Here is a 22916-nt window from a genome sequence, read left to right as displayed (position 1 = left end):
ACTGCACTTTCATCGTTTTGCACGCAAATTAACAGTCAATTCTCTGCCCAGGCCACCGTAATACAAGCAGAAGTAGGCCTGGGGCTCATTCCCAATGAAAATTATCGTGCTACGTTGATCGATCCAACTCCGCGGGGAGTCTCGTTGAATGGAATCAGATTTATATGAAAACATGCCTCCTCTTGTTTCTAACGCACCCGTTTATACTGTATAGCCACCAGCTTTTCTGTAGTCTACTCAACGTCAGGAGGAGGCGGGTTAACTTTGTGATCTGAAAAACAGACAGCTAGATATGATGGTAGTATGTAATATAGAAAATGAATTCAAAACCACTGAAATATTGTGATATAGACTTGCGTCAGATACAACACGAATAGAAGCAAGATCGGTAGAAACAGATAAGAAAATCCCCACTAATTAAAAGACGATTAATGCAACTGAATAATTATCAAGGATAAATTACACAACCTGAAAATCAAATACACTGTACACACTGTAGCACGTATGCACTACGTGGGAAAACGCATGCAGTGTTATATATACTGTAAGAACCTATGGTTAAGAATACGACGGGTTGGAGGTAAATACTATTATTATTATCAAAAACATAATTCATATTTATTTTAACTTTTATTAGGAAGGTATTATGACGATGACATAAAAATAAATTTGCAATTATTAATATGATTTGTTAATTGTTTCTATGACTTGTCGTGTTTCAAAAATGTCATCTCTTTTAAAATATTATTTGCAACATGCAATAATTGTATATTGTTGTTGGTTTCCCATGCTCATCTAACCGTATATGTTAAACAAACTGTCATCTTGTTTGCGATAAAATTGCTATCATTACACTTATACTATTCCAACTCATTATCTTGGAGCATTAATACTTAAAGAGTGCGTCTAAATCTGCTCGCGCACGGTTGCCCTAATTCTGATCAGGTTTTAATATTAGACCACGAATGCGGGTTTGCACGGCTTGAAATGTATATAGTAGATCTGCAAATAAATGGTCTGTCCTCTGGTAATGAGTCAGGCGTATATAGACAGGCTGTGTCGTAATGGGGACGTACATGTACACACTGTACCTGTCAGATCAGGAGAAAAGAGTTTATAGGGGATTATACAGTGTCATTGGAGCTACGAAAATATTTAATGTGCACTTGAAATGAAAAAGAAATCCTCTTGGTCTCATCAACTTTGCACTTTTTAAAATTTTCGATATACAGGGCGTCTGCAAGCACCACCATCTTATGAATATATGGATATTTAAGGCACAGTCATCATCAAAATAATTTACGAAAACATCTGAGTTGAACCAGTATTAAACCTGCGTTCCTTCCACGGTGTCTCTTAGAAACAGGGATTTTCAGTCCAGTGACTACGTTAGGAAGTACCGGTTAAGTCCGTGGTCTCGTCCAATAATTTCTTAGTCTTGGGCATTGTCCACTCTGCGAGTTAAATCGTCCGTCTCTCCATCAAGGAGATATTCACTGTTCAACGTTGAAGTTAAAGGAAGCATGGACACAATGGGTGATGGAGGCAATACTCATGAAGATCGTCGGGCGTCAAACGGGGTGAGTAAGACACAATTCATTTTAATTGGGATTTTAAATGGAATCATATAACAGTTTGATTAAAAGAACTGTCTTTTCGCAAAGGCCTCCCTTAGTGTGCATTTGCAATATTATTGCTTGACAAATGCATGCATACCCGTATTGTGGGCTTCTGGGTTTTTTTGTGTGCAAAATGCGTGCAGGTTCATACTGTTCTTGTTTGTAGGCAAATACAAAATAGTTTGTCGACAAGCCTAACTGCTACCGAAATAATCACGTCATATTTACACTCAGCTTCACTACATCGTCTCAAGCTTTCGGCCCCTTGGCCTTTTTCGAGGATTATCAATCCCCAAGGAGCCGAAAGCTTGGATTATATTTGACAACTGTAATGTAAGATCTTCAGAGATGCATCAGTAATAATACTTATATTTTCCTTAAGATCTATACGATGAATTCACATGAATCCTCACACTACATCGTCTCAAAACGTAAAACATGGCTTCTAATTGCGGGTAATGCTTTCAAAATGTTGTTCAGTTTTTATGATGTGACCTGGGATCGAAACCATAGCAACCTCATCTACCAATAAGTATGTACATTCGGTTGGTAGTATAACGGCGAATTTTACATATGGATGCTCTGCATGTATTTTTGACAATTGGTAGGTCAGCACGGAGAAATGAGAAACCACACTGTCTTTTACTCTACATGCACCTTCCAAACTAAACTTTTAAAAACACCTTAACAGCTTTATCTTATTTTATTTTTGTTTTTTTGTGTAGGAGGAGATATATTGCGCTATGACTTCGCACACCTGTTGTTATCTCATTGTTTACATAATTTCTCAGTTTTTCAAGAATGAAAATGAAAGTATTTGATGATTATATACTATTTCCCAGTCTGCGGAATCGCGAAATTTAAAGCGATAATCACAAATAGTCTGTCTTTCAAATGCAGATCTTCAGTGTAAGCCTACTTTGTTTCAGCTGCCCCTTACTTTTCACAAGTATCTTTTATTTGCAGAGAGATTCAACGTGAGTATCATACTTTATGAGAAATTTTAATGTCTGTGCAAAAAAAGATATCTTTATCAAAATGTAATTGAAATGGTGCCTCCCTCAGAGAGAAAATATTTAGACAATATGGCGACTTCGATTCCTTATTAATACATCGATAATCAAAATGTGCAAATAACAGTGAGTTTTTCCATTTAACTCCACAAAAATAGCTACCAGGACAATATAAGGCAACATTACTCCTTTTTTATATTTTGAGTCCACATCTCTACACCATGTCTGAATAACCTCAGTTCGTATAGACAAAAGGCGGGGCATCCATATGCTGATTTACTATGCAATTCGAGTCGTGCCAACCCGCATACGTGTTCTAATATTAAAACCTGATCAGAATTAGGGCAACCATGCGCGAGTAGTTTATGCTGTGATGCTTCCAGGTAATGACTATAAGATAACCTTAATGGGAACGATAGCGTCACAAACAAGGTAATGATGTGTATTTTGTTTTTTTGCCAGTGATATATTTATTTATTTATTTATTTATTATTTTTGAGCACGTAGAAAAATATAAAAAAAACCTCAAAACAAGAAAAACAAGCAATATACAGGTAGAAACGCTTGTATAAAAGAGATGATCATGATATATTTTAGTCAGGATAAAAGGTAGAAACGCTTGTATAAAAGAGATGATCATAGTATATTTTAGTCAGGATAAAAATAGCAATATTTGACCAATCGTTTCACAAGAAACGAGGTTATTTTTTATCATCACCATAATACCTTTCTTAGAATAGTGAAAGTAAATATGATTATAAATGCTGTTTATGATAATTATAAATATTGGGATTGACTTCCAACCCGTTGTATTCTTTGCCTCTGGTTGTTATGATAATACCTTCATTGGGAGAATTTTCCCACATATCGCGACAATGTTTAAAGGTGACTACTGCCCTGTACTTCATTGGCCTGGACGCAGCCGTAAATTTGCGTACAAATTGATGAAAATGCAACGAGAAGCAAACCGTGACCCGTTTATAATATTATGGAATTTCCCTTTTGTCGTCAACGTTGTGAGCAACGACCCGCGGAACATTAAAACACGCGGATGTGAAGAGTAAGAGAAGGTACTTTACAGTCGTGTTAGGTATGTCAAGGGTTAGAAATTAGATTTAATTGAGAAAGGTGGTATTTTGTCTCACCTATCGCATTCGTAAATTTGTTTGTTCAAGTACTGATTACTTTATTTTGAGCGCTGTTAATAACGTGGTCACTGCAAATGGTTAATATGCAGTAAAGTTGTAAAGATCACATTAAGTTCAGTTTTATCGTCAAGCGAAACGTGCAAATAATTGTTTCTTTAATATGGCCAATAAAAAGGTGTAACTTTTTTCAGATAAATAGGTCTCATGGTTATACAAATGGTTAGACTAAATTGAGTTGAAAATTAAGTCTAGCGATCATGCTTTTTCGATAAAGAACCGAAAATATGCTGAATTTTTACCGTTTACTAGGACCAAAGAGTAGATTTAGTTTTAAGTCATTTTAATAAGTCCACCCCTTCGTTTAATACTGCATATAGTACGAAATTTTCCGACAATTTGCCTTATGCTCTAACGAGCAGGTTATCAGTTTTATTATTTTTTTAAAATTTTTATTATTACTATTATTATTATGGTCCTTACATAACTTCATACATGACATTAACCCAACGTCATTTTTTCTTTGCCAGACTATTCCACTGCATCTCTGAAGGGAAGGATAGTTACAGATAACTATTGATATTAAGTTTTCTCGTTATGGTCAAAGCACTTTGTTTGCGTAACCTACAGGGTGATGTGGCAGAAAAAAGGTTACAAGTCAAGGATGTCCCTGTTCATTCTATAGTATATTGCGACACTTTTTCCAGAATATCACAAATATTACATGTATAGCTTCAGCAGAGAGAGGCAACGGCTAACCAAAACAATTACGTTTTAATTTAAATTAAAAAAAATAACGTTAAGGTCTGCATAATATATTCTCACCAAAACAGGTCGCGTCTTATCTAACCACCGTACGCGAGTCCGCAGGTCAAGAAAATTGTTAAAGTCTTGTTCGTAAACATGGGAGGCTGTCCTTGATATCGGCACCCAATCACAACTAACGTCCGGGTTAAACCTTTACATACTTGAATGTGTGTGTGTGTGTGTGTGTGTGGGGGGGGGGTATTTGGAGGGAGTTCTTAAAGGGTCCTTTCAGTGTTTCTTAGACATATTGCCAGCTAGATGCCCGAATATTTATAGTTCAAAAGAAATTATATAAAGTATGTCTATAAGGCCATCTTTACCTTTCCACTGCTTCTAATAAGATGACGATGAAAAAAACAAACAGTTAAACTATTCAGCATAATGAAAATGTTAAATGATCTTGATGCATTTCTTTGGTGCAACGTTACGAACCAGCTGTATATTGGCCAGCCTGGTGTATGTTGACCCCCCCCCCCCACACACACACCCCAACGACTCGCGCGCGCGCGCGCCCACACACACACACACACACACACACACACACTGACCAAGAACCATAGAACCCAACAAACTACTTAGTACAAAAGGATATTGTCACATAGAGAGGTATTTCATATGAAGGGGATGCTCCAGGGTTAGCAGACAGTTAGGTGGATATATATAGGGATTGGGAGAAACGGCTTTTATGAACTTTGACAAACGACAATTGGCCCCCATTTGAACGCAGATGGAAGAGGGACTCATTAAAAGTCAAGTAGTCAAGTCATGTAGGTATGTCATGGAGTTTGCACGTTTGACCCCGAACGGGGACATCCACACACAGCTCTGTTGGCGTCCAGTCAGTCATCAATCACTTTAATAGAATAACAAGTTGATTAGAGAGATAAGTTACTTGGAAATAGTCCAGCACATAATGCGACGCCGTCAACAGGAGACCAGTTACCGATTATTTACCTAGTGACGTGTAGAAAACTTGAAGTGCCGATAGATTGTATAGAAATTTAAATAAGTGAATACAACGAATAAACAAGCTTATCTTCATGACAAGCCAAAACCAGTATTAAACATTTATTTATTTATTTATTTATTATGAGCATACTTGATATCGCATAGCGAGTCAGATACGAGACGCCCAGTGCCCCTATAACGTATAACTTGACCCTAACGGACAGAGGATGTTGTCAGGATGCGCTACCGTTGTTGCCAAAAAATTGTGACATTTATCTAACTAATGCTATTTCAAAAAGATCCCTATTTCTTCTTTCCATGCCAGATAACATTTCTGTGTGGAAAAGATAGAAATATCCTGTTGTTTATTTTCATGTTTTATTATTATCCATGTCATTATTTTTATTACCTTAAAAATAACAAAATGTATTAAATTCTTAAACACTCGTCAGTGACCTGTGTAGTTCACCTATACGGAAAAGTGACGCACCCCACGTGACCGAATCGCCCTCCCCTTAAAGGTGTGTCATTTTAAACAAATACAAAACAAATTCTAAGTTGGTTGAACCGGACGCAAATCCATTATAAGGATATTGCTGTACGACATATTTTCAAGGTAAGCATTTTAATAATGTTTCACGAGCGAAAATTTTAAAGGCCAAGAGAAGTGCATGAAGCGCGTAATGGTTTTTGAAAAAAAAAAAGCATAATGTTTATTTGTAATATTAATATGATTTCATATGTTTTCCCGTCTGTTACTATGAACATCGTTAGAGGAATGATGGCACTAGCAACATCGAGGCGTCGTTTTCATATACCTTTAGGTCTAAATAAAAGGTTAGTCAAATGCTAGTGCTGGTGATGTTTTCTTTACATCAGGAACATGTAGACGTTTTTCTTTTTTATTCGAAATTCATCTTCATATATTTTAAGCTCAGTTATATGTATTAGTGCTGTCGGCGTATTAAAACGATGAAAAAGTATCGTGAGCGTGTCGGAGTTGAATAAACTGTCATGGCAGTGGCATTTTCATGACAAGAAAGGCACCGCAGTGGTGATTTGAAATGAAAAGATATCATGTCAACAATCAGTAATAAAGAATGTGCATGCACGAGGAAAATTAAACCCAGGTATGTGGACTGAAAAACGCGGAAATGGTTGTAGAAAATATGCTGGCCTGCATCAGTCAGAAGGCCAATATGTAGAAAAAATCTGTGGAGGGGTTAATAAAAATCTGAACTTAGCTTGCTCAGAGCCGTTATCAAAATATTTTATTATTAAATGATGAGAATATAACCTATGTCCGTCTTTCTTTGCAAGACGTTATAAGAGATGAGCCTAAATGTGCAATAACAAACCCAATTCACAAAACAAAATGTGGAGAGGAACATTACTTTGCTTTATTTTATTTCTTAAAAATTATTTTTTTTCTTTTTGTATTGTTCAATAAAAACATTTAAAATAGTCAACATGCACTCTGGATAATACCGACGTATCGCATCCTTTTCATTGGTTTCAGAATGCATTGTTAAATTTAATACTTAGTATTTGATTCCAGAATTCGCCGATCATTAAGATTCTGACATGAACTAATTTCAAAGCACTAGCACTCACAGTGCACTCATCGCTTCCAAAATAAATGGGCTTATTTCCATTTTAACGAGGTAAATAAATCTTTAAAATTTGCTTTACTTCTTCGTTTCGTATCAAGTATAAGGGTCCATTCCCAATGAAACAATCGGTCTACGTAGATCGATCCAACTCCGCGGGGACTCTCGCTGAATGCAATCATATTAACAAATCAACACGCCTCCTCCTAGTGTTGAGTAGAATACAAAAAAGCTGGTGATAATACGAGTAGATTGGAAACAAGAGGAGGTGTGTTAATCTGCTAACCCGATTGCATTCAGCGACAGTCCCCGCGGAGTTAGATCGATTTTCGTAGAACGATAATTTCATTGGGATTCAGTTCTTACGGAGAAACATGGGTAACATGTAACATGTGTAGGTGACTCAATGCGAAAAAAGCAGTACTAGTATATGGGATATTTCTTATCAGTGTTTACTGCGTTTAACGAGAAAAAAACTTTTTTAAGTACCTAAGGCAAATAAAAGAATAACACAAATAAAAAACTAATTTTATGTGGACTCAATAGGCTCACACGTAAATAACTGATATAAATGGCCTGATGACGTCCAGGGCGGTATCGTCGATCTCGGGTCAGATATTTTTAGCGAAAGGTGAACCAATTTACAAGCGTATCAACATCGCCCCACTAAACAACGGCGTTCACATGTCAGTAGTATTAGTGCTGGCCTGACAGGCATTTTACACAGGTGCGACAGGAATGATAGTCCTGGGAATGAAATTTCGTGGCCCCATATACAGTGTATTAGTACAGGTTAGAGTTAGCCGGGGTATTGGGGTTAGCACATGGGACGAAATAAGTCACCTGTACAAAGTAATGGGGAGCGGACTGCGGTCCCTAGCGGGCTACCAGGGTTGTCACACCGGCGCTGTGACAGCCCGAGAAACAAATTTGGCCAACACCCACCCACGCAACCCACGGGACGGCCTCCTTTAAAAACTTTGTCCGTTACTTTCACCGGTTTTCATCGGGGCGTGTCTGCTGGATTTAATGATGCGATATTGTATTAAAATATGTATAGGTGGTGAGAAATCGAAATGTCAGAAAATAACTACTGATGATTTGGGAGAACGGGTTAGTTTATTCAGTTTTTACCTGCTTCTTCTAACATTTTGCAAGCCGAGACCATTTTAGCCGCGAGTTAAATCTTGTACATGGAGGTCCATGTAAGAGAGTCCTTCCAGCATCAGATCCATAACGGTTGGGGTCAACGTGGCGTAAGTGGGTCAATGTCTGAAACGTTTCCCTGTACAAATTTTTGGGAACGCTCTGTGTATCACAGTGGACACTCTATCTCGTACAAGACAAAGGACCTTGGGTTTGTTTACGGAGCAAACTGAGGTGCGTTAGCGGAGAGCAAAGACTGCAATCTTTGTAGAGAATCACAGGATCTACTACCACATCTGACAGCACCTCAACTAACACATCCGATATCGCCCCGTTAATCTTTACCCAATACAAGGAAGTTACGACATAAGCTCCGCGCAAGCATTTGCGCTAGTTGGATTTGTCTTTTAGATTATGCGTCCCAGGAAAGTGGCCAATTTCAGAAACAGGAACATTTGTAGTCGTCTTTTATAAAACATCAAGCATACTGAAAGGTCTGGCATTTCTTGCGTTCTTATCAAAAAAGCGCAGATTTTTTTTACTACTACTGCTGCAGCATATTGTGTCAAAAAAAGTCTAAAAAATAGAATTAGATCTGAAACCAGCAATTGACTTGAGTTTTAACATATGCCGACTGGGACTTGCTCGAAAAATGTGTGCAAAAAACTCCTGACACTGGTAGCGTCGCTTCCAACTATTGCGCGCGTCGGGTCGCATTCCAAGTTGTGTCCAGTTCGCTCTGTGTAATCAGGACATCAAATAACACCGCTCCAAGTCAGTGACCACAAATGGGCCTCAGCCAAGTCAGTGACCACAAATGGGCCTCGGCCACTGGTCAACGCTGCAATTTTTCTAACATCAACGCTCGCCACAAGAAAGGCTGGTTACTTATTCTCTAATATTTAGCCTTGCGTTATTTCAACATTTTCTTCTAGATAAACAATTCAACACTTTCGGAAGTATTGTCTTGCCACGCTGTCTCGTGAAATAATAATAGAAATATGAATAATATATCTTTTTAATAATCAAAAACAGGGTCGCATTGATGCAGTTTCTCCTTGCTATCACACCTATCTACAGTGACCCCCGGTCAGTCACGCTGTCCGCACACCAATTACCCACAAAACTCATCAATATGGAGCTTGGTCTATTTTTGCACATAGAAATAAGTAGAGGATATAGTGCACGTTGCGGATAGGTCGGTATCTAATTCGCATTTGTCTCAGAAGAGGAGTAACATAGAAGTAAGGTTCCCGCACTGATCTGGTAAGTTGATACATGTACATGTATCTTCAGTGTCACATTGCCAATAACTTCCATTTCAAGAGTTTTTACAATGAGTGAAGAATGTCTGGAAGGTGCTGTAAAGTTCAAAGTTGAAACAGTATCTTAGTGACCGTCTCCTAGGCAGGTATTAACGCAGTCACGGAATAAAGAAAATAATAACAAATTAAAATTGAGTAGCGAAGTAAAAGCGTCTGGAGGGGGGGGGGGGTGGAATCTGAACGATGTAAGTTTTTTAGCAATTCAATAGTAAATCTTTATTTATATACCTGTACTTGTATATTTATTAATTTATCTACTTAATTATTTATTTATACTTTTAGTTATTTTTCTTGGGTAATTTGAAATCAGGGATCGGCTTTAGTAAAAACTTAGATGGAGGGTTAATGTTAGCTTTAAACCAAAATCTGAATAGATGACACGGCGGTCGCATAATTAACTTCGGTGATTGCTGTTTGCCATTTTTGCCAGTGAGAAAATGTTCGCTATGTTTCCCCGTAATGATGGCGGGCAGGATATTTAGGACTGAATTCACAAAGGGAGTCGGCATAAGACCACATATTACTCTGATTTTACCCGCGGCAATTGAGAACTAGTCTACTTATATGAAATTATATGCCTGTCCTCCAAAAGGAAAGGAACGGCTAATGTTACAAATGTTAGACACGTCATCTTTTAGGACAAGCTCCCTGTCGGAAAGAGTAACTTATTTTCTTAAATTTGCATATCAGTAAGTACAAACGTGTTTACTACTATATAATATACACATGTAGAAATATACATGTGTGTGTGACGTCGTGCAGGTCCGGGGGGGGGGGGGGGGGGGGGGTTCGCAGTGGAGGATGGGCCAACAAATATAATTTGGAAGATGTCGAAAAAATATCTCTGGATCCACCCCTGCGAACATGTACACTTAGTTTATTTGAGAATCAACGGCAGATTTATTCTTAACTTAGGTGGGTCAAAATATTCGATCTTGAGTTATTTGTGCAACCGGACTCCCGGTTTATCTTCATTTTCTCCCGTGCTCAAGACACAGGTGACACTCATTGTCTCGTTAAAATTCCTCCCCCACATTAGCGTGGTGTGTCAAAGCACGGATATTATCATATCAAAATTGTCATCTGTCCGACATCTTCCTATTAAAGGAGGGAATTTAGGCAGCGCACCATGGTTTCATAGTAGATAGTTACAACGTACAAGCAGTTTTGTTTACACATATGAGATGTTCTGTTACGTGTTGATATTGTTGACATTATGTTTCAAAGGAAGGTGTCATTACAATTAAGTGTCTTGAAATCAGCATTGGCATACATAGCTGTGAAGTACTGCAGTCAGTGAGAGCTGAAAAATGTGTAGTGAAATTTTGAATGACTGTGATACATTATTAAAAAAGATTTCAATTAAAATATACTTCTAAATGACCGACCAGTCACTTAAACCGCCATGTCGTTATATAAATCTCGTCGGACATATCGGCATGAGACATTTTTGTTCCATCGTTTTTAACGTCTGAATTGGGAAAATATTTGCACGATATTTTTTTCATAGAGCGGTATAATTTAGCGATGGACTTGTACCGGTGCACTATAATAATTCAAATTGCAACTCTTAGACTGGCTATTGGCTAAGAGACCCTCCTTAGAGGACAACTTATGAAAACTAGTGTTAAGATAATGCTCCTATAGCATATTACACGGTAGGGCATCTCAAAGTTAGATTTTTTCAAAAGTTTAAAAGACACTGGACCGGATGGCTCAAATGATAGACTGTTCGCCTCCGGTGAAGGATTCAATCCCCGTCCGGGTCACACCAAAGACCATGATAAAAATGGCACCTGTTTTCTCCTCGCTAAGTGCTCAGTATATAGACATATAAATAGGAAAAAAGGAAGACCAGAAAAAGTAAAAACTGGGGATATTCGCAGAGGGCCATTTGGAAGATAAGCATATACATGTATTACATGCTAACCCCGCTTAAAATAAAGTTATAAAAATCGGATAACAGTTCAACCTTTTTTTTTTATTAAATTCAAATTACCAAGCATTACCCGACGGTAGGAAAAAAAAAGGTTTCTTAGTGTGCGTCCACAAAGAATTTTTACCAGCTACAGCACAAAAACTCCGAGGACAATTTCGCTGAATGCAATCAGATTAACAGACTAACACGCCTCCATCTGGTGTTGTGTAGGATATAGAAATACATGTACGAGAACATGGGAAACAAAAGGTGGCATGTTAGGCTATTAATCTGATTGCATTCACCAGGAGTTTCCGTGGAATAAGTGTGCAGTAATTAGTACGATAGATACATAATGAATGAACCCTAAGACCCCATTCCCATATATTTTAGATCGATGTATCCCTGTGGGAGTCTCACTAGATTACTGTCAGCTTAGCCGGCTTTTAAAGCGTGTCCCGCCTACTAAAAGCTGTAAGGGGGTAATTAACTATGGTGCGCGCTCGGCTGACTGCAATTTGGCGTGAACTCCCAGGGAGTTAGGTCGATCTAAATCTCTGGGAATGCACCCTAAGACTCTCCCTGTGTCGTTTCCCAGTACTATAGGTTGAGAGGTGTACTGAGAGTAGACAGTCGAGACTCCCGAGCCCTCTGAACCTCGGGGTAGCTACTTCTTACTGTGACGGGGAAATACATATCAAGAACTCAAGAACGGGTAGCTAGGCTGATTGCATTTTAGACCGTTTTAAATTGATTCTTTGGAGAAAAAAAATTAGAAATAAAGAAAAATTTGTTTGTAGTGGTTTAAATGTCCAGCGAGCATTTATTGCAGTTGTCATACTGGGATTGGATATGCCGTGAACAATATAAAATAGGGTCTAATTTCATCGACTTTTATTCACTGTAAAAGCGGACCCATACCTGTGCTCGGCTAACATTCATATTGCTCATTCACCCAAATAAAGAACGGTGTGTAGATCAAGACTTAGTGCGTACAGCACGGGCGGCGGTGTAAACAAGTTAGATTTTGTTAAAGCATTAATAAGTCCGTCGAGACCGAAGCTGATCATGTCGGAGAAAAACGTAAGTCTAAAAATCATATAGCCTTTGACTCGCATTCTAGGACAAATTGTAGCTATATATTTTATAATGTAAAATGTCTACTGGTTGCCTGAGTGAAACGCCTTGATGAATATAGGGGGACCATTTACAGACCCTATCGTACTAACTGTGGATCGATCTATCTTCTAGGGGATTCTCGTTAAACTGCAATCAACTTAAGCGACTTGGATGTCTGTCACGCCTACTGAAGCTGCTAGGGAGTTATTAACTATCATTTAGCAGCTTCAGTAGGCGTGCCAGACATCTAAGCCGCTTAAGCTGAAAGCAATTTAGCGAGAAGCCTGTTGGAGAAAGATCGATCCTGTTAGATCGAGCTAGGTATGGGAACCCAGTATATGTGAGACAGGTAGCATTTGCGACGGGGATGCGTCGTAACTCTCAGCTGGTCACCGGTGATTTGAAAACGCTTTGAAGATCAGTTGTCTAGACTATGGGCTAATTCCCAATGAAGCTAACGCTCTACGTAGATCGATCCAACTCCGCGGAGACTCTTGCAGTCAATTTACGAGATGAACACGCCTCCTCCTAGCGTTAAGTGGGATACAGATAAACTAGTGTGTGTACGAGTAGGTTGGAAACAATGGGAGGGGTATTAAAGCCTGTTAATCTGATTGCATTCAGCGAGATTCCATGCGAAGTTGGAACGATATACGTGGACTCATTGTTTCATTGGAAAAGGGCCATTAGATAAAAGTGCCATACATGAAAAAAAGAAACATGACTGCAAATTAATTGAAGACAAACGATGCTAAAAGATGGAAATATATACACGTTTTTTTTTTCTTTTTTTTTTGTGGTAAAAAAGCTATATTACTCAAGCGACATTTTGATGCTATGCTTTTCACATTGTTTGTTCTCAATAATAGAGACTCGGAGCTCCCATCAAGGTGAGTTCTACAATGTGAATTGTTGATCTTTTATGTACAGCGAATGGCTTTTTTTAGATTACATACTCTTATGGTTGGAAGAAGGCCCCATACTGCGTAACTTCCTCGTTGAATGAATAATATTTTTTCAGTTGATTAAATTCACCAAAAGCATCAAATCATCAGGCATTTTTCAAATAAGGTAGTGATGAAATGCGTATTTTCTAAAATGGAGTGTCTACCTGTACATGTATATATTTTATGGCTTAAAATCATGTTCTCGAAATATCTGAACTGATTTCACTCATTTCTTACTTAACTTTGTTGCCTTAAGCTGTGTAGGGCTTCTCTATGCACCAAACGTAGAGAGAGAGAGAGAGAGAGAGAGAGAGAGAGAGAGAAAGAAAGAGAGAGAGATAAAGAGAGAGAGAGGGTGGGGGGTCTGCTTCTGCCTGCGTGCTAGTGATAATACCTCGTGTAAATAGGGCATTATCAATCTCGATGAAGTTTATGGGTGTGTTCGTCATTTGCAGTATGTATATGTTTGTATATGTACGAGCCTTTTTAAGTACATGTCCTTGTTGAGTTTTGTCCGGTTTAAATTCTCTACGCCTTGTTTATGGCCAGCGTCTAGTGTGACACATAACAACAACAACAGCAACAACATATTTTACCTGTATGTTTATACGTGTAAATGGCAATAGCAGGTTACCGCAGTTTGATTGTATATGTGTACAATTAGGTCAGTATGTCTGATGACTCCTCAACTTTGTCAGATAGTTGTTAATCATGCGTGGTGGGAATTTGTCATTTACACCTCAGGGTTTCTATGAACATACAAACGCACTGCTGCACGCACATACGCACACACACAAACATACGTTGCTCATTGATGCATTTCTTTGTAAATTTTATTAAAATGCTGCTTCTTTCCAAAAAAGTGCGCTGCATCTTTCAGAAGAGAGACAATGTGAAGATTATTTGTGTGCACGTAATTACATTTGACTTCTGTCTTCTTTTTTTTTACCTGTACCCTTTTTTCGTGGTACCATGCATTTGGCCTATTTACCTGCAAAGACGAACGCGAGTGATTTTTCTCTTTTGACAAATGATATAGGGGTACACAGGTGCAATTTCAATCAACTTGCCCACAAATAATGGATAAGTGATTGGTTTGCATCTTGACCAATATTTTTGTTTTGTTATTCTTAGATTACTTGTGGCAGGCGGCTACTGCTGGATAAATACATGAATAATTCATTCTTCTTAACTTTTTTCTTTACAGATTTTAGCTCTGAGTTTTAAGCCACTTGGCGACACTCCAAAAGTTTACACGGACCCCGTCATGATTGAACCAAATGTATGTTTTTTTTATTACTTTTTGTGAAGAAATTATACTCTGAATTCCTTTTCAATATTAAAAACACGCTCCTTTTTAAATGGGTCACCAATTTGTCAATCTCATTGTTTTAGAAAAGTTAAGTACATTCGACTTATTCAATTTAAACACCGTATTTAATATTTTTCAGTGTTTTCAGAACTTACCGGAAATTGTCAATACCAATTATAGTTGAAATACAGTCCTTCTCTACATAAATACTTCTGTTAAAAGTGTAATTAATTGCACATTGTTGAACGTGAAGCACAGGTATAGAGAATCAGATGATTTTTTTTTTATTTTCTTTCAGTCATCCAATCGTTGGGATGTCGATACAGGTAAAAACTATTTTCTCTTCAACACAAATTATCTTTTATAACACGAACAAATATTTATACTCAGATTCACCTCATCTTATAATGTTACCGAGCCCTGGTGAGGACGAAAGGTTAAATATTTCAGATTATGTACAGTCTATCAAAGAGATTGACTATGAAAATGATGTCAAACTAAGTTAGTTTGAGTGTCAGTGGGGCAACGGTTATTCAAATTCTGGGCATTTCATTTCGATTGGTCTTGTTTTCACAGAAAGTTATTCAGCAAACTATCTGAGGGAGAAATGCAACTGTTGAAACAAAATGGCATGGTTGCATAAGTTAAAGCATGCGTGATACATACATTCATACATACATAATACATTGTGTATTACTTCAAGAAACTAAGTCAACATTCGATTTTATTGCAGAGAGCACAGATGGCGACGAAAACAAAAAGCGTGGGAATTGGTCCAATCAGTTCGACTTCATTTTGTCTTGTCTTGGCTACGCTGTCGGCCTTGGCAACTTGTGGCGGTTCCCTTTCTTGTGCTTTAAGAATGGAGGCGGTAAGTAGTGACACCAATCAATGGTATTATAATCCTTTATCCCCTAGTCAAAGTAGGTAGCTTAAAGATGCACAGTAAAAAATGCCCTCGCGAAAATCTCTGGTACTGAACGACATTTCCTGGGGTAAACGACATTTCTATCCGACCTTTGTTCTTCCTTTCTTGTCACGCGCCTCAACAAATTGTGGGAATTAAAACGCCTTTTTTCCCACTCATAAACGATAATTTTTCAAATCCGCCATCCCGTCGATCCCAGTTCTCGCACTGACTCCGGGTTGCACGCGGTTCAAAATCGTGTCAAGGTTGTTGACGGACGGCGAGGTCTGTCAAAAGGTGGTATATTTGATTTCTGGTGGCTATGTACTTTTAAGTTAAAACGTGTCAAAATGCTGATGTCAGTTTTAAAAATATTAAACTGTCTCGTCCAACATTTTTCCATTCCACTGTTTATACAGTGAATATGACAAAATTATGCTCCTTTGGGAAGGATCCTGCATTCGTGAATCGTTTGCTTTGCTTCATTGTATACATTATTTCATAATTATAATTTTATAAATTAATAATATTACCATTTTATTTTCTGTAGCTGTGTTTCTGATTCCATACGCTATTTGCCTGTTATTAATCGGGATGCCGATATTTGTGCTGGAATTATACCTTGGGCAGTTCTCCAGCAGTGGACCGCTAACAGTCTGGAGATTCTCACCCATGTTTACTGGTAAGTGGTCTTTGTGACGTCACATATGTTATGACGTCACAAAGCTTTCGCGATAGTGAGACCTTACTGTGTGCATGATATGAATTTAGGTAAAATGTTGCTATTAAGTATTCATCATTGATGCCATCACACCAGCAAAGTTGGACGGTTGTGTATGTAAGCTATTGCACCGACCAAAGAATTTCTGCAACAAAATCAACTTGATTATTTTTGTAAACTCTCATCACATTCATTTTATCAAATAATTTGAAATCCAGTGATTTGATTTAAAATTGGAGTAAATCAGATATAATAAATTGATAGATATCAATTTCAGGCGTAGGGATCGGCATGATGGTAGCTTCTTCTTTGGTTGGTATCTACTACAACATCGTGATGGCCTGGGCGCTGTATTACCTATTTGCTTCCTTCACCAGTAAACTACCTTGGCAGGACTGCGGAGACTGGTCGTCTGACAGTAAGTAATTGCCAACATTTGTCATCTGTTAGATTTTAATATATCTCCTTACAGATTGTAACTGCTATCTGAGAGAGAGAGAGAGAGAGAGAGAGAGAGAGAATGAGTAGTCTGGTAGTCATTTGCCGTCTGCTAGTTTTGATCATCTGCCAATAGTTCAAATTCAAGCTGCTTTCGACAATAGAGAAGACGTATATTTTGTTGATTATTCTCTCCTTACTATGCTTAACAAAATCTGTTGTGCTTTAATGATTAATTAATATAAAATAAAACAATTATGGAATAATTGCCTCTATAATTATACCTAAGACCTAAGAATTCCAAACATAAGTGTTCTCCTATTCCAGCGTGTATCACCAAGCTTCCAGACATCTCAGGCTGTAACGCAACTCTCCAGGAAGTAGCTTACCCCAATGGCACGTGTTACAACGCCAACGGTACTCTGCTGGGGGTCTATAACGACACCTTGCTGAAACAGTACAATATTACACGATCTTCAGCCGCGGAGGAGTATTTCTTGTAAGATTTAAATAAAATCTATTTGAGGGTCGTTCAGTATGATGATTTATTAATTCATGTATTTATTTATTACTTACAATTACAAAGATTAGGAAATTTCATTTTCTGAAAACTTTGGCATCTTCATAATTTCCTTTTAACAAAACTTATATATGATATGAAAATGTATGTTAATCTTTTTTTTTTTGTTTCGCTTTTTTTCCTTTCTTAAATCATGACATCTTTCATACTGCATTGCTAAGAATAGATTTTAAGCTCGAAGGATTTGTTAATTTTTTGTTTTTCCTTTGTTTATTATTCAGTAACACGGTGCTTCAGGTGGGGTCGGGCTTGGATACATTCAGCGACCTGACCGGTATCAGCTGGCAGCTCAGTCTGTGTCTCCTTCTTGCCTGGATTATCGACTTCTTCTGTTTGTTTAGAAGTGTGAAATCATCAGGAAAGGTAACTGAATATTCATTCTGCGGAAGAATTATCATAAGTTGTTTATTATTTAATTTTTGAATAATTTTCAATTTTTGTAAAATTTTTTCTTTTTTTTCTTTTTTGTTTCGTTTTTTTTTTTTTTTTTTGATTAATTTTCATACTAAAATGTTCTGCCAATGCAAGCACGATTTTAGTTCGTAGTTTAAAAGACAACAGAAAATGAAAACGTTAGATAAAGATATTAATGTGACGTGTCAACACTGCGTCGTTATTTAATTACGATAATTAAAACTATGATCATTTTTTCTTGTCCAGGTTGTTTACTTCACTGCCATATTCCCATACGTCGTGCTGATCATTCTTTTGATTCGCGGCGCCTTGTTATCGGGTTCACTTAACGGCGTAGAGTGGTATATCGCTAAAGCAGATCTTAGTAAACTCAGGACTCCTGAAGTAAGTACGAACATATTATTTTTATTTATTTATATATTTATTTATTTTTCCTTGTGAATTTAGGAAATTAAGCACTAAACAAAGTCTATCAAAACTTAGACTGAAGGTTTTATCCTTTATACTGGTGAAATGAACACTCTGTGCTCTCTTAAAAAACAACTTTAAGTGTCATGTTTTATTTTATATACCTATTTACCTTTACGATAATAAAAATTAAAACGATACCCCAGTACAAATTAAACGGTAATTATTTTGATATATCATTTTAAACTGACGTCTACAGTTGGCTACGTCTTTCGTTTTAGGTATGGCTAGATGCCATTACACAGATATTTTTCTCCCTGTCAGCATCTTTCGGTGGACTTCACGCACTCTCTAGTTATAATAAGTTCCATAATAACTGTCTGAGGTTAGTAGATTCCACAGTGCGCATTTAACTTCGTAAATAATTTTTATTAACAAATTGATCGTTAAGCAGTAAATGAAAGTAGACCCTACAGGTCAAGTTAACGAATTTAACGTACAACTTGGGTTATTTGGTTTAGCGTCAAAGTTAAACGAACTTAAATTTTTTTTCTGTTTTCTCAATATTTGTTGGTTGATAAATGTGTCATTGCTTCTTAATATTTTTCTGTTGATTTTAATACCTCCTTTCATCACTAAGTAACGACTGTTTTTAGGGACGCCATCATCGTATCCCTTGGCAACTGTCTGACCAGCTTCTTTGCTGGTTTCGTGGTGTTTTCTTACGTGGGCTACATGGCAGAGCTGCAAGGAGTAGACATCGATGAAGTTGCAAAAGGAGGACCGAGTTTGGCGTTCGTGATTTGGCCGTCAGCAGTGGCTACCATTCCTGTTTCGCCCCTGTGGTCCATTCTGTTGTTCTTCATGCTCATTACACTTGGCTTGGACAGTCAGGTAGCTTTGAATGGCCGTAAAGTATAGTTAGCATTTAGTTAAACGTTCTGTCTATCATTACAAACGTCCAAATTATAAAAGTCAAATTCATCATCATCTTTTACTAAATCATATTGAAAATTATAGTCAACTGTAATAGACATGTTCTCAAAATTAAGTTCACTGGACGACGTCAGCATCACACATGTCTTGAATGTGTATAAAAATATATTTGGTCTTAATTTTACACCATTCCGTTTCAGTTCACCCTGTTAGAAACAATTTTCACTGGTTTGTTAGATGCATATCCCAAAATACGTAAACACAAGGTCTGGGTTCATCTGGCCGTTTGCGTTGTTCTCTTTGGACTTGGTCTTCCTATGTGTACCAAGGTGAGAGAGGTCAAGGTCATTAAAATGTCAAGGTTCCTGATAAAATTCATTATTGATATTCTATCTACCGTTCCTTATATCAGAAGGTGTTAAAGGTGAAACCCTCAACAAATTGAATTATAAACTGCAATGACCTTCATGAAGACACGTCACAGACAAAATATATACGTCATACGCAGTAACTAGCTTTTATTACTTAAAATTATAGTTTCAATGAAAATGCGCCTATAATATTCAAGATCAAAGTCCTTTTTATATACGTGTAGACCATCCATCATATGATGAACTTTCATCTTCAGGGTGGGCTGTATTTGCTGGACTATGTGGACAGCGCCATCAATGGATGGCCAATGGTCATTCTTGGACTGACCGAGTTGATAGCAGTGGCATGGGTATACGGGGCCTACCCGAGGTACAAAGTCATATGTAAGTACCGAAACAGTGTGTGTGTGTGTGCGTGTGTGTGTGTGTTTGCACATGCCTATATATTGATAGGCATGTGAACATGTTCAATAATGTTTTTTTTTACTTGCAGAACCCCGTGCACGCTTCCGAGTGCTTGTGCGAATATACATATTAGGCATAAATAAATGCATTTATTATTATTATATACATTATTTATATATAATATGCTATTTGTATAAATAATATGCTATTTGTTTAAATACAGCTTGAATAAATATATGACCATTCTGAAATCTCCCATTTCCAGTTTTGCGCGCGATCGAGGACATGAAAGTTATGCTGGGAGATAGTCTTCTCTTGAAGATAACTGCCCCCTGGTGGACACTTTGCTGGATTCTCATAGCACCTGTTCTTCTTGGAGTAAGCGTCAATCAGAAATCAATATGTTTGTTAAACGGATTACTCCCCCCCCCCAAAGAAAAATGACATCTCTTTTGAGACGCGCAGACAAAATGATCACGGAGGACTGTTTGCGAAAGGTCCATGATCAGATTTTCCATGGACACGATTAAATTCACTGTAAATGAATACATTATGAACCAACGCAAAACACGTGGTACTTTGCTAATGATTTTTTAGTTGTGAGTGAAGAAAATTCATAAAATTTTACAAAATAGCGTGGTTTCCTAGAAATATGAAGTGCTTTCCCAAAGAAATAAGTGATGTCACTCTAATTCTCCCTCTCTCCAGCCTTTTTTCCTGAGGCATATTTAAAAGGATATGTCGCAGCCCCTAGTGTCAATCCCACTGATCGTTTCTTAATTGTCATGATCATTTGTTATTGTCTTCTTTAGGTGGTGACCGTGGTGTCGTGGATATTGTACAAACCAAACCCTAGTTACTTCGGTGAAGTTTTACAGTGGCTGGTCCGGTTTGCAATTGTCGGGCCAATAATCATATATCCAGTTTTATATGGAATCTATTGTCTTATTGTGAGACCAAAAGTAAGCATTTGTTTTATTCTATTTTTTTTAAAGAATGGATTACTTCTATTAAGATCATTGCCATTGGCTAGCGTATCATTTTCTGAGTAAAAGGTAATGTTAAACCAGCACTGATGATAATCTTTAAGTGGTACCATCTCAGAATGTTATCTTACGCGAACTTTTTTCTCAATTTTCCGGTCTTCCCTTCGTCTCCTCCCTCAATCAACCTGTTTTTCTAATTTTGCAGGACAAAACTTTCATTCGTCCTCAGCGGGATTGGGGTCCTTCTCTCGTGAAGCATCGTCGCCTAGTGACGTACGATCCAAATTTCGTGACGGATCCTTATCACGAGGAGATGGGCTTGACAACGCGCAACGGGAAAGAAACGCCTGTAAGTGATATTCTTTTCTTGCGTTACCATAGCAGTAGCAATATCTCTAGCGTGTGAGGATAACGTAATATTTCTAAGGGGAAACATGGTCTTGTTGATTTTATCCTTATGCCCAATCACAGTACATTAGGATATGACGTCAGGGTCGAGTGACTTGGGATTTTGTATGACGTCAGAATTATCCAGTACATTGAACTGTTTTAATATAATAATGATGATAATAAATATAAAATTTATTTATAAAGATAAAGGATCTCATAGTTCAATGTAAGAGCAATTTGTCGTGACACTTTTTTTTCTAAAAGGCACGTTCCATAAATGTAAATCAAGTTTTGCCGTCCGTGCATTTGTGCCTAATACCATGTCTGTTTCTTGAATATGTTGGTGCACTGTATTATTCCATTCAAACTACTACCAATTTCTTTTTATTCTTTATAGAGCGGGAATGTCAACGTAGGATACGTATACTGATGTCGTCTGCGAAATGTTGTTGATGCTGTATTATATACCAGCACTCGGATGCAGTGGCGAAATCTCCTGAAGCGGAAACTAAACGTGCACTGCCAGTGTCAATGTTTTTAAGATTAACAAAGGTCTTCGCTTTTATGACGTTAAATATCTCTGCATGGTAACTCAAAAGCATTCCTGGTATTCGTTACGTTACGCCATATCACTATGAATGCAGAAACCACGGAATATATTTATCATATGGTTTACCAGAATACGGCGTCATTTTTTATGATGATAGGATTACACTTGCACAGTGTAACGTAATTTTGTATAGAAATGACATCAAAATAATTTCTGTGAACAAAAAGATCCAAACTGGTTTGAAGTGTTCCAGCTTTAATTATGAGAGCAAGTTGAAGGGGGGAACTAATATTACTCACTCATTCTAATACGTGCACGTAATAATTTTAAACATGTCCAAGTGTTTCTGTGTCTTTTAAACATTCCATACACAAGATAGGATTTTATATATTAGTTTATGTGAAACATTTTATATTTCATGTTAGGCATCCTTCCAGTGAGACATGAATTTTAAAAATTTTGTTCAATATATTTTTGTAAAACAATTGGAAGTATTTGTTGCGACCTGTATACACACAGCACACAAAACTGTAATTCTATTTTAATCTTTAAACTGTTTGATGTTCCTTTGTACTGAAATCCTTTGTTACATTAAAAAAATTAATCGTGTCTTTATAAATGCGCAGTAAACGCTTACATACATCTGTTTCAAAGTGTTTATTTAAAGCTGTAAATAGACCGTTTGAAGTGTGCTGATCACCAACAGCAGTTGCAGCAAACGCATGTCATATCTGAAGGTTCTTAAATGTATATCTATAATTGAATAAATTTATATCTATGGTGCAATTCGAGATATATGTCAATGCAGAGCGAATAAGTCAAGCGTGTCATATAATGGGCTCAAAATGTACCAACAACACGCGCGAGCGCTTTCCGCTATGTGCCTTGAATCATGGACTTT

At 37.4% G+C, this 22916-nt stretch overlaps 1 protein-coding gene across 6 annotated transcripts; it reads left to right on the top strand.

Moving 5' to 3' along the window:
- The first annotated feature begins 1399 nt into the window (after positions 1 to 1399).
- Positions 1400 to 22801, top strand: LOC106159054 (sodium- and chloride-dependent neutral and basic amino acid transporter B(0+)). Of its 6 annotated transcripts, none has more exons than XM_013535227.2 (17): positions 1400 to 1580; positions 14805 to 14879; positions 15208 to 15235; positions 15643 to 15780; positions 16367 to 16498; positions 16815 to 16955; positions 17303 to 17474; positions 17777 to 17918; positions 18216 to 18353; positions 18659 to 18762; positions 19034 to 19271; positions 19514 to 19642; positions 19942 to 20068; positions 20355 to 20467; positions 20902 to 21051; positions 21281 to 21424; positions 21863 to 22801. In XM_013535227.2, the coding sequence occupies exons 1-17, from the start codon at positions 1524 to 1526 to the stop codon at positions 21893 to 21895; spliced, it is 2061 nt and encodes a 686-aa protein (XP_013390681.2). In that variant the 5' UTR covers positions 1400 to 1523; the 3' UTR covers positions 21896 to 22801. The 6 variants fall into 6 exon arrangements, with proteins under 6 accessions (XP_013390681.2, XP_013390684.2, XP_013390685.2 ...); XM_013535230.2 differs by lacking the exon at positions 1400 to 1580 and adding an exon at positions 6016 to 6148; XM_013535231.2 differs by lacking the exon at positions 1400 to 1580 and adding an exon at positions 9368 to 9554.
- Positions 22802 to 22916: the final 115 nt, after the last annotated feature.

The sequence above is a fragment of the Lingula anatina genome, chromosome 7, assembly GCF_051362555.1.
Source record: "Lingula anatina isolate TDL-2025a chromosome 7, LinAna3.0, whole genome shotgun sequence".
Taxonomy (NCBI): Eukaryota; Metazoa; Brachiopoda; class Lingulata; order Lingulida; family Lingulidae; genus Lingula; species Lingula anatina.
Note: the sequence above shows the minus strand (reverse complement) of the source record. Positions and strands in the feature narration are given on the sequence as shown.